General features: G+C 38.7%; 1 protein-coding gene across 1 annotated transcript in view; it reads left to right on the top strand.

Annotated features, from left to right (window-relative positions):
- The window catches only part of LOC128652719 (vomeronasal type-2 receptor 26-like), a 268,049-nt gene that overhangs the window by 137,135 nt on the left and 117,406 nt on the right, over positions 1 to 13,508 (top strand). Inside the window, exon 2 of the mRNA XM_053705651.1 lies at positions 11,796 to 12,026. Within this exon, the coding sequence (XP_053561626.1) occupies positions 11,796 to 12,026 (231 nt within the window). The remainder of the gene's footprint in view (positions 1 to 11,795; positions 12,027 to 13,508) is intronic.

Here is a 13,508-nt window from a genome sequence, read left to right as displayed (position 1 = left end):
AAAGAGATTGATGTAACATGTGAGATGGAGGAGGAAGTGGCTCCCTTGGAGTCTGATGGTATGTCAAATATATATAACATGTATCGAACATGTATTATTGTTTTAAAACATTATCTTGAAGAAAATCAAAGTCTACAGCTTTGGCACTTTAAAAATTATTATTCCATTATTTTTAGAAAACACTATTGCCCCCCTTTCTATATCAGGCAGCATGAACATATGTTTGTATTTTTCTTTCATTTATGTATGATTTGTCATTAATGACATCATGATGTCACATGCATATTCCATACCAAACCACAATAATCATTTTCTGATTGTACAGACAGTCATTGCTATTCATCTGAGTGCATATATGCAGACCATATCCTTATGTCATCATTGTTTAGAAATTCAAAAGCACTTCTAAGTATACATAAAACATAATCATGTTTAAATGCCTTGATTTCATTTCATGATGTATGAGATGTTAATATATTTTTATTATATATTTCAGATGGACCTTCCTCTTCTGGGCATCAGCTTCCCGCCCCAGGCCACTCCCCAGGTAGAAGCCCCTCCCCAGGTAGAAGCTCCTCCTGGACCTTCCCATTTCTCCTGTCCCTCCCAAAAAATGCCCCTTTGCCCCACTCACTGCTCTCCCCATATTTTGGCCCATACAGCTCCCCCACCTGTCCAGCCCCCAACTCACCAGGCCCCTGACTACCCAGCTGTACGGGCTAACCCAGAGCGCAGCCCATCCATCCCCAGCTCAATCCCATCCCTCCCCCTTCCCTCCCCAGCCCAATCCCAGCCCTCCCCTTTCCCTCCCCAGGCCTATCCCAGCCCTCCCCACTTCCCTCCCCAGTCCAATCCATCCCTCCACCCTGTCCCCACCTTCATTGTCCTGGGTGTCGGATTGTCCTTCCCAGTCACAGATGTAAGTATCATTCTAAATCCACATTATAACATATTTGATCTCATATCACTCCATATAACAATCACCACTATTTGGATAGAACAATAGAAAAAAATAACTTTTTCTTACTGTATCTCTTCTATAACCCACTGGGAGTGTAATTTCTTCTGCTTGCTGTGTTTACACAGCTTGACCTCAAGGCTACAAGGTTTAAGGATAGGTGTGGATACCACATGCTAAATAAACTATTTTGAATGCCAATGTAAGGACAATGGAAATACTTTTAAACAATTTAATACACTCAAGCTGGTAAAGTGGATCATTGTGAACCAATTAAAGGGGAGAACATGTTTGAATAAACTATCCCTTTAATGTTTTATGTCGGAAGAACATATTTAATGTGTAAATCTTCGAGATAGAATATTTAATTATAACAATGATTTGTCTTTATTATTACAATGCATCTTTGCTCTCTTTTTATTATTTTCTGTAATTATCATTAATATTCTTTATTTGCTTTATTTTAGGTTGTGACTCAGCATGGCTGACACTGGAGACTCTAGCGCGTATAGAGCAGGCTGTGCTTAGGAACAGTCTGTTTCTGGGGAGAATTTACGACACCATGCATGCCCAGCTACAGGTTGAGCATTTGACTCTATGACGTATGATGCGTGTAGAGTCAATGCTTGAATCTGGTGCTGGACATGCACAGGACGATGAGGTTGATGCTGATGACCCATAAGTGTAGGATCCGGAGATGCTCCGAGGACACAGATACAAATCTTCCGTCCACATGTTACCTTTGTTAAAGTTGTTGCCATTTGGCCTTTCTCGTTTTTTTGTTGTGCCTGTTGCACTCTTTTACCTTGTCAAATGGCTCCAATGGGGCTGTGTTGGCCCTTGTCAACTCCCTCCAAGGACTGTGATGCGCTCTTTTACCTTGTCAAATGGCTCCAATAGGGCTGTGTTGGTCCTTGTTAACTCCCTCCAAGGACTGTGATGCACTCTTTTACCTTGTCAAATTGCTCCAGTGGTGCTGTGTTGGCCCTTGTTAACTCCCTCCAAGGACTGTGATGCACTCTTTTACCTTGTCAAATAGGTCCAATGGGGCTGTGTTGGCCCTTGTCAACTCCCTCCAAGGACTGTGATGCACTTTTTTACCTTGTCAAATGGCTCCAATGGGGCTGTGTTGGCCCTAGTCAACTCCCTCCAAGGACTGTGATGCACTCTTTTACCTTGTAAAATGGCGCGAATGGGGCTGTGTTGGCCCTTGTCAACTCCCTCCAAGGACTGTGATGCACTCTTTTACCTTGTCAAATAGCTCCAATGGGGCTGTGTTGGCCCTTGTCAACTCCCTCCAAGGACTGTGATGCACTCTTTTACCTTGTCAAATGGCTCCAATGGGGCTGTGTTGGCCCTTGTCAACTCCCTCCAAGGACTGTGATTCACTCTTTTACCTTGTCAAATGGCTCCAATTGGGCTGTGTTGGCCCTTGTCAACTCCCTCCAAGGACTGTGATGCACTCTTTTACCTGGTCAAATGGCTCCAATGGGGCAGATTTTTAATTATGTTTTTTGTAATGTTATATTATTTCTTTATGTTTTATGACATAATAATAAAATACATGTCATTCCAATATTATTTGTCTTTATTCATGTCATTGATTGAAATCTATAGTTTATGTGGTTAATCCTTAAAGGGACATGAAACAAAATAATGGTCTTTCATGATTCATAAATATAATACAATTGTCAATAAATGTAATATTTACATCTCAAATTGAATTTGAGTCATTTTCTTGATATACTTTTCATAAAGGTTTATCTGTGCAAGATTATGATTAGCATAGGACTGAAGTTCTCTATATATATTGCTGGTTGTATATATATATATATATATATATATATATATATATTCTTTTTTTGAACATCCATGTGTTCATTTCTAAACTATTTGTGAATTGATGCACCTTTAACAAATGATCCCAGGATTGATATAATCAGATAATCTATGTAAATTTAAAATTTTATGTAAATAGTATCCTCTCTGTGAATCCTGAAACTTAATTGTTTGTATTTCATGTCCCTTTAAGTGATGCTGACCACAATTCTTAAGGAATGGATATGCATTTCTAATGTATTTGTGTCCTTTTTACATCAACATGGACATATCATATTTATAAAAACAGACTCTTATTTGAATGTTGACAGCACATGTATTCCAATTTCACTTATATCTTATTGTAGTAGTGTACCAAAATCAATCACTGTGTGTAAGGCACATATTTTAGATGATTAATATCTTTCTCTTATTCTTTTTTCTCTTTAATTATCCTACGATATATTGTTATAGGTAGGCTGACCATATTTCAACTTGAATAAGTGAACGTTTGATCAATACATGTGTCATTATTGTAATTCCAAATAAATCTTAACATATCTGAAAACATCCCTGACATATGTATTTCTCACGTGTCCCTTTTTAAATGGTAAAGATGGACACCATAGCTATAGGTAACATATAATGTATAAACAATTCCTATTTTCATAATGTATCTCCTAGCATTATTTATCATTTAAAGGGACATGAAACACAATAATCCAAAGATTAAAATTCAATGTGAAAATGTATTTCAAATTGCAATGTCCTACATAATCGTGTAACATAAAATTGTGTTTTCAGGTCTGTTTAAACCCTTCTGCTTGCTAAATAGTTAATAATCCTCTGCTTCTAATGAAATATATCCTTAGTTTCAACAATGGATTCTATTTCATATATCACAGTATTACGTTACCTAGCGTGACATTCATAGCTACCAATATAGCACATACTAGTTTAGAAAATATAAATACGTTTCTTATTGACATGCCAAGCTGTCAAATGAGTCCTTGTATTGGCTGACATTTTTATGCGATCAAGGATGCACCATGTTGCTTAAGACGTCACCTGCCAAGCTGTCAAATGAGTCCTTGTATTGGCTGACGTTTTTACGTGATCAAGGATGCGCCTTTGATTGGATGGCGTTTTTACACGATCAAGGATGCACCTTTGATTGGATGGCGTTTTTACACGATCATGGATACGCCTTTGATTGGATGGCATTTTTACGCGATCAAGGAAGCGCCCTTTATTGGATGGCGTTTTTACGCGATCAAGGATGCGCATTTGATTGGATTCTGTTTTTATGCGATCGATGCGCCATGTTAATTAAGACGTCACATGCCAAGGTGTAAAAACCATCTGATTGGATTACGTAGTCCCGCAATATTTGAATTTACACGTACCACGTTTGTGAATGAGAAGACAAGTTTAAAACCATGTCGAGTATGGATTGTGTGAATCATGTACATTGTTGAACCATAGATGATAAAGAACACAAAAATCTCTTTTGATGGCTGTCTCGTTGAATAAACAAATGAAAGCAATATGTTTTCCTGCATAAGATATTTTGAGGCAAGTGCAAATCCATGAATATAGCCCATCTTGTTTAATATGTTTGTCAACAATATTTTCCTTTTAATAAATAATGAATGTGTTGTGTTATATTTTCTACATATCTAATTCCTAAAGATGCGCTATTGTATTTGAATCAAGTAATCAATATGCATTGACCTTTATCATATGCTAAATATATGAGATGCCTCCTTATTCTAGATGTTATGTTGTGGTATTTTTTATTAAAGGGACATTGTACACTCATTTTTTCAACACATATTTGTTTTTTCGATCTATTTATATAGTCCTTTTTTATAATCAATATCTAGTTTTTTTATGTTTAAATAACATTGCTGTGATTTTCTGACTCCTACCCAAGCCTCAAAGTTTGATGTGAGTACCATCAGCTACCTTCTCCAGCTTGCTCCTGTTTGTGTAAAGGGTCTTTTCATATGCAAAGGAAGGGGGATTGTCTTATTTCCCACTTGGAATGGGCTTTCAAGCTAACTTTTCAACATAGCTAAACAGATTTTCTAAGTAAGTCTTTAAACCGTTTTCTCGTGGATTTTGATATCAGTATGTGGTCATCTTGTTGTTTATAGTAGTGTCTATTACATGCAGTTCTCTGAAAATGATTGTATACTGTCCCTTTAATGAAAATGCTCAGTATTGTGTCATGTATGAGTTCCACATTGGTTAATCTCCAAATATATTAGAGTGAGCATATATTTCTAAAGTAACTCGTAAAAGGACCTGAAACCATATTCCTTCTAAATGAAATGTCTTTCTTAAATAATTCAAACACAATAATGTCTCTTTAAGAAAATAGACTTTATTTAACACGTCAATAGGCTTAGTATCCTATTCCAATATTTTCATGTTTGTACAAGTACATGTAGATATACCAACAATCCCTAAGGATTAGTACATGTTAGCATATGTTATATTTTAAAGGGACAGTCAAGAAAAACAGTAATGATTTTAATGTCCAACAAGTCAATTTTTTCAAAAATATATCTCAAATGTTTATCACCAATTTATCTTAGTTCTCTTGTTATTCTTAGTTGATAGCTAAACCTAGGAGGTTCATCTGCTCATTTCTTAGAGCTTGAAGAGTGCATCAAATATGAATGCTTTTTCACCACTAGAGCTCATTTTTTTGCATTTTTATATAGAAAACATTGAGCTCATACAGTATAGTTACCCTGGATTGATCAGTAATTGACTGAAATGTTGGTCTGTCAAAAGAACAGGGATCTCTTCTGCAGTGGAGTATAGAGGGATGTCTTCCATGTCTCCCAGAGGTGGCGAGTCATCTCCACCACTCTCATACCTGGGTGAAGGAGGAGCCTGTAGTTGGTGTGCTGCTTCCTCCCCAGAATCTGTATATTGTAAAAAGAAAGAAATGTATATATTAGCATAGTTCCAAATAAAGATGTAAATGCTTTTGCTTACAATATAATTACAAATGCAGCCTCATTAATCCACTTTGAAATATATACAACAATATAACAATCAATACGATTTCCGCATTTTCCAAATTGTGTTATCTATCTGGCCAATCTGAATGTGTTTTTGCATTTGTTTTCAGTCTGTTTAAATGCACACCTAACCTGTAGCCTAGATATTAATGTAATCGCAAGGTAATTGTGAATGCGTGTAAAAAAGTTTAATTGCATTATTCATATCCTTGAATACATTCTTTATTTTTGATGTACAGAGATTATTACATGAGCTTACCGTCAGATGAGAGTGGCAGGTTCCCGGTATCGACTCCTCCGATCCCGACTATGGCCACCTCGGAGATGCTGGGACGCAACATTTCCTCCCATCGGGAATATTCAACGGTCATTTCAGGCCAGTCACTGGTCCCTATTGCGTATTGTTACTCCCGGGAGAGCTTTCTTTTGAGTTCCATTTTGCAGTCCTGGTAGCGATGCTTTATAGACTCGACATCCCTGTTACGTGCCCCCACTGCATTAACTGCATCTCTGATCTCCAGCAATAGCTTCCTCTTCTCCCTAGGGGTGGTCTTCTGAGCCTGCAGCCTCCTAGCCCTCTCATTATAAGCCTCTACGAGGTCCTCCTTCTCCTCCATAGTATACCTCACCTCCCTAGTCAGCTTGGTTTTCCCCTGTGATGGTGTCCTCTGATTCCCGGACTATGAAGATCTATGCTGGCCGCCACTGGGCCCAGCCACTTGTTCATCTTGAACAAAGTGGCCGGGTCCACCCACCACTTCCCCCCTTCCTTCCCCCTTCCTTCCCCCTTCCTGTCCTGTTCCTCTTCCTCTCCCTCTCCCCCTCTCCTGACTAAACTCCTGCCTGACCTCCTCTATAACCTCTTATGTAAACTCAGTCCTGAGGAACTGTAATATTTCTGGGCTAATCTGCCCCTTATCCTCCCTCCCGACATACTCCCACAAAAAGTGTGAAAGGGATATAAATTAAAGAGGGTAAGGAGTATTTAACAAACAAAAATGTATAAGAAGACTAAAATGAGGATATGTAAATGAGGATATGTAAATAGTGATGTTGCAAATTGTTCGCCGGCGAATAGTTCCCGGCGAACATAGCTTGTTTGCGTTTGCAACGGTGGGCAAACATATGCAATGTTCAATCCGCCACCTATTCGTCATCATTGAGTAAACTTTGACCCTGTATCTCACAGTCTGCAGACACATTCCAGCCAATCAGCAGAAGACCCTCCCTCCCAGACCCTCCCAGCTCCTGGACAACAGCCATTTTAGATTCATTCGGAAGCTGCATTCTTAGTGAGAGGAGGGACAGTGTAGCTGCTGCTTATTTAATAGGGAAATTGATAGCTAGGCTAGTGTATTCAGTGTCCACTACAGTCCTGAAGGACTCATCTGATCTCTGCTGTAAGGACAGCACCCTAAAAAGCCCTTTTTAGTGCTAGAACATCAGTCTGTTTTTTTTTTTTTCCTGTGTAATCTAATTGCAGTTGCCTGCCTGCCTGCCAAGCCACTTGCAAAGTGCCACCACTCATATCTGGTGTAACAGTAGTGTAAATTTAAAAAAAAACTTTTTTGACTGTGAAACATCAGTCTGCTAGTTTAATCTAATTGCAGTTGCCTGCCTGCCAGTGTGTGTGCCAGGCCCACTTGCCCAGTGCCACCACTCATATCTGGTGTAACAGTAGTGTAAATTAAAAAAAAAAATGTTTTTGACTGTGAAACATCACTCTGCTAGTGTAATCTAATTGCAGTTGCCTGCCTGCCAGCGTGTGTGCCAGGCTCACAGCGTATACTGTGCCCACTTGCCCAGTGCCACCACTCATATCTGGTGTAACAGTAGTGTACATTTAAAAAAAACAAAAACTTTTTTGACTGGGAAATAATAGCAGACAGCTGCCAGTACCCAAGATGGCCGCTAATAAGGGTTAGAGAGCTGTTTTGGGGGGGGGATCAGGGAGGTTGGGGGCTAAGTGGGGATGCTACACCACAGCATATGTAAATATGCTAAAAAAATAAAAAATGTTAAAACCTTTTATTTTAGTACTGGCAGACTTTCTGCCAGTACTTAAGATGGCGGGGACAATTGTGGGGTGGGGGAGGGAGGGGAGCTGTTTGGGAGAGATCAGGGGGTCTGATGTGTCAGGTGGGAGTCTGATCTCTACACTAAAGCTAAAATTAACCCTGCAAGCTCCCTACAAACTACCTAATTAACCCCTTCACTGCTAGCCATAATACACGTGTGATGCGCAGCAGCATTTAGCGGCCTTCTAATTACCAGAAAGCAACACCAAAGTCATATATGTCTGCTATTTCTGAACAAAGGGGATCCCAGAGAAGCATTTACAACCATTTGTGCCATAATTGTACAAGCTGTTTGTAAATAATTTCAGTGAGAAACCTAAAATTGCGAAAAAATTTAAGTTTTTTTTTTAAATTTGATCGCATTTGGCGGTGAAATGGTGGCATGAAATATACAAAAATGGGCCTAGATCAATACTTTGGGTTGTCTACTACACTACACTTAAGCTAAAATGAACTCTACAAGCTCCCTACATGCTCTCTAATTAACCCCTTCACTGCTGGGCATAAAACACGTGTGGTGCGCAGCAGCATTTAGCAGCCTTCTAATTACCAAAAAGCAACACCAAAGCCATAAGCTATTTCTGAACAAAGGGGATCCCAGAGAAGCATTTACAACCATTTATGCCATAATTGCATAATTTGTTTGTAAATAATTTCTGTGAGAAACCTAAAGTTTGTGAAAAAGTGAATTTTTTTTTTTATTTGATCGCATTTGGCGGTGAAATGGTGGCATGAAATATACCAAAATGGGACTAAATCAATACTTTGGGTTGTCTACTACACTACACTTAAGCTAAAATTAACTCTACAAGCTGCCTACATGCTCCCTAATTAACCCCTTCACAGCTGGGCATAAAACACGTGTGCTGCGCAGTGGCATTTAGCAACTTTCTAATTACCAAAAAGCAACGCCAAAGCCATATAAGTCTGCTATAATGGCATGTCTGGCACACAGTGTTGGGGCAAGGGTCCATCTGACCACTGATAAATGGTCTGCAAAGCATGGTCATGGCAGGTATATCACCTACACTGCGCACTGTGAAGCGGGCGTAACCCTTACACGTAACCCTTACAATACTTGATCGATACAACATCATACCTGATGTTTTAAAGCACGTCATACCAAACAATTTAGGAATGTTAGGTGATTTATGCCCTTTATGGATTAAAACCAGACTGCATCAACTATGTCATTTTCCATGTTTTGCCATGGATCCCCCTCTGGCATGCCACAGTCCAGGTGTTAGTTCCCTTGAAACAACTTTTCCATCACTATTGTGGCCAGAAAGAGTCCCTATGTGTTTTAAAATCACCTGCCTATTGAAGTCTATGGCGGTTCACCCTGTTTGCCCATTCCAAATTTATAGGTTCGCGACACCACTATATGTAAACACAATCTAACTAGGGGATGGGTATGGGCTTACAGGGAATGGGGTATGGAATGAAAGGGAATGGGGTATGGGATGAAAGGGAATGGGGTATGGGATGAAAGGGAATGGGTTTTACAGGGAATGGGGTATGGAGTGTAGTATGAGAGGGGATGGGGTATGGAGTGTATGTAGTGTTATTGATAAGTGTATGTATGTATTGAATGTGTTTGCGTGTAAATGTGTTAAGTATACAGAAAAACCACTCGCACACTCAACCAAACCAACTCTCGCTCACTACCACTAACTCATTATCTCACACTACCACGAACTCACTATCTCACACTACCGCTAACTAACTCTCTCACACTACCACTAACTAACTCTCACACTACCACTAAATAAATCTCACACTAACACTAACTAACTCTCACACTACCACTAACTAACTCTCACACTACCACTAACTCACACTACCACTAACTAAGTCTCACAATAACACTAACTCACTCTCTCACACTAACACTAACTAACTCTGACAAGAACACTAACTCACACTAACTCTCACAATAACTCACTAAATCTCTCTCTATAATCTCCAAAAACCCACCAGCAACACAGTCAAAGAAGCCATGCTTTTGGCGTGCTTATATACCCTATGTAAATGTTTAATGATGTACCGGTTTGCCTTGTAAATTATGTTCAGGTGTGCTTTGTTAGTAATTATTATATGTGCAATGTGTATTAGTTGTGTGAATTTGCGCATGCTCATATTGAGCTAGTATTTGTGGAATGTGAAGAATGCGATGATATCATAGTGATAGTTTTGCATAAAATTGTCCAATAGTATTATGTGTAAATGTAAATGTTTATTTGTGATGGTGTCGTATTTGTGAAGTGTTGTAAATGTTTGTTTGTAATAATATTCCGTAATGTTGAATGTGAGTGTTTTGTTTGTGTATGAGTGTGCAATTTTTTTTTCATGTTGTTTTGTTCCGTGTTGTAAGATTGTAAGTTATATCTGTATTCCTCGTTTAGTGTAATTTTTTTTTTCGCTTGTGAATGTGTAATTCGTATGTGCTATGTTGCGTGATTGTTGTTAGTACATTTGCTGTGTGTTTTTGTTGTGCATTATGTGGTATATGTAATATGACAGAGCAGTGCGTATTTCTCGCGAGATCGAGTGTTAGGTGAAAAATGCGTGCTCCTTTGATTTCTCATTGATCTCTATGGGAGACTGTTTAACGCGGCCTGATTATGCTTCTTAAATAAAAGCGGTAGTCGTGTTACGTGACATGTTAGGAGGTTGTTTTGAGACTCGTAATACCTACGTTAAAAAAGTGCGCTTAGGAAATAAAAGACGCATAACTAACGCACCCCGTCTAACGCAAAACTCGTAATCTAGGCGAGATAATTTTATCACAGGTAAAGAATGTAAAATACGTAGCCAAATTCTCTATTGTTCGTTTTCTCTCTTTGTCCAAAATCAACCATTTTCAGCAAGAGAGGGAAAGAGAAGTAGAGAGTGAGACAGATTTGTCTTCTCAATGGTATGCTCAATTCAAAAGAGTTTGGCCTATCATATGCCAGCCAAAGACTATTTGGGAGTGTCTTTAAAAACAAGGCTAAACACCTGGCTTAAGAGACTAAGGTGTATCGGGAGGGGATGGATTTAAAAAAAAAAAGCGAGGTAAATATTCTAGGGATAAAATATGAAAGCTATGTCCCTACATGGCACAGGCATGACATGTTGGCTTTAGCGCGGTTTTTCAGCATACTAGGTATTGTAACCCCTAAGATAATTTAAAGTAAACAAATGAATACTGATGCATTTCATCTGTATTTCTAAATTGTCTTTAAATTTAGTTGGTGCATTTGTTTGGATATTCGTTTAGTTAAAACAAAATGAATATTCGTGTTTCATCACAAATTTGAAAAAATGCTCATGTCTAGTATAGACCATAGAGTCTTTCTTTATACATTTATAGACATTTGGATTTTCATAGGCGATGCCTCTATTTGTCATGTTTAATGAATGTTTGCCTCTACACATAGGGGTCTATTTATTACAGTGCGGACGGACATGATACAATGTAGCGTATCATGTCCGCTGCACATCGATAAATGCTGTCAGCATTTATCATTGCACCAGCAGTTCTCATGAACTGCTGATACAATGCCACCCCCTTCTGTCCGCCGACTCAAAGCAGGTGGACAATGCTGCCCCCTTCTGTCTGCTGACTCAAAGCAGGTGGACAATGCCGCCCTCTTCTGTCTGCTGACTCAAAGCAGGTGGACAATGCCGCCTCCTTCTCTCTGCTGACTCAAAGCAGGTGGACAATGCCGCCTCCTTCTCTCTGCTGACTCAAAGCAGGTGGACAGGTTATGGAGCAGCGAGCGGTCTTGAGAAATTGACCCCATAGTGCTGACAATGTTTATTTATTTTGTGACTATATATATATATATTTGTTTTAAGTATACTGTATTCTTGCCATAACAATTTCCCGTATCTTTATCTAATTATCTCTGTTGCTAGATTAACAAATACCTGAGAAAGGCACATTTTACGACAGCATCACATGAGGATATTTCCTTTACTGATTATGGAGATGTACCAGGGCATTATGATATTATAAACTGGATCCCATCAGACATCCCAGAGAGACTAGATCCTAATAAAGTTGGAATCTTTAACTCCTTAGCTCCTGTGGGAAAACAGCTTAATATCAATGACAGTGCAATCATTTGGAGCCCTAATTCAAAAACAGTAAGTTACTGTGCACTTAAAGAGACATTGAACCCATTTGTTTTCCCTCTTATTATTGTTATTTTCTTTAGTGAATGTTTTTTAATAAAAGCTGTTTAAATTTAACATGAATCTACTGTATGTGTGCATGTGTTTATGTGTGTGCATATGTATGTATGTGTGAATGTGTTGATGAGTGTGAATATGTATGTATGTATGTGTGCTTGTGTTTATGAGTTTGAATATGTGTATGTGTTTATGTATGTCTACATGTGTGTGTATTTGTGCATGTGTTTATGTGTGTCCATAGTTGTGTGTATTTGTTCATGTGTTTGTGTGTGTGCTTATGTGTGCTTATGTGTGTGTGTGTGTTTTTGTTAGATTATGTTTGTATGTTAGGTTTGCCACCTTGGCCATGTTTTCCTCGATACTTATGAGTTAAACATGCTGCAGGGAGAAACATGCATTGTGCACATAAACAGCACACAAATAGTGGCCCTGGACAGCACTATTATGTTCCTGCTTGCATACCCTAGAGCATGGGTAACTCATAACTGGCAACCCTATTGTATGTATGTGTGAATGTGGGTGCCTATCAGTTTCTATATGTGTGCATGCGTTTATGTGAGTGTGTACATGTTTCTGTATGTGTGCATGTGTTTATGTGAGTGTGCACATGTTTCTGAATGTGTGCATGTGTTTATGTGAGTGTGTACATGTTTCTGTATGTGTGCATGTGTTTATGTGAGTGTGTACATGTTTCTGTATGTGTGCATGTGTTTATGTGAGTGTGTACATGTTTCTGTACGTGTGCATGTGTTTATGTGAGTGTGTACATGTTTCTGTATGTGTGCATGTGTCTATGTGAGTGTGTACATGTTTCTGTATGTGTGCATGAGTTTATGTGAGTGTGTAAATGTTTCTGTATGTGTGCATGAGTTTATGTGAGTGTGTACATGTTTCTGTATGTGTGCATGTGTTTATGTGAGTGTGTACATGTTTCTGTATGTTTGCATGTGTTTATGTGAGTGTGTACATGTTTCTGTATGTGTGCATGTGTTTATGTGAGTGTGTACATGTTTCTGTATGTGTGCATGTGTTTATGCGAGTGTGTACATGTTTCTGTATGTGTGCATGGGTTTATGTGAGTGTGTACATGTTTCTGTATGTGTGCATGGGTTTATGTGAGTGTGTACATGTTTCTGTATGTGTACATGTGTTTATGTGAGTGTGTACATGTTTCTGTATGTGTTTATGTGAGTGTGTACATGTTTCTGTATGTGTGCATGTGTTTATGTGAGTGTGTACATGTTTCTGTATGTGTGCATGTGTTTATGTGAGTGTGTACATGTTTCTGTATGTGTGCATGTGTTTATGTGAGTGTGTACATGTTTCTGTATGTGTGTATGAGTTTATGTGAGTGTGTACATGTTTCTGTATGTGTGCATATGTTTATGTGAGTGTGTACATGTTTCTGTATGTGTGCATGTGTTTATGTGAGTG

Source organism: Bombina bombina, chromosome 3, assembly GCF_027579735.1.
Source record: "Bombina bombina isolate aBomBom1 chromosome 3, aBomBom1.pri, whole genome shotgun sequence".
NCBI classification, from domain to species: Eukaryota; Metazoa; Chordata; class Amphibia; order Anura; family Bombinatoridae; genus Bombina; species Bombina bombina.
Note: the sequence above shows the minus strand (reverse complement) of the source record. Positions and strands in the feature narration are given on the sequence as shown.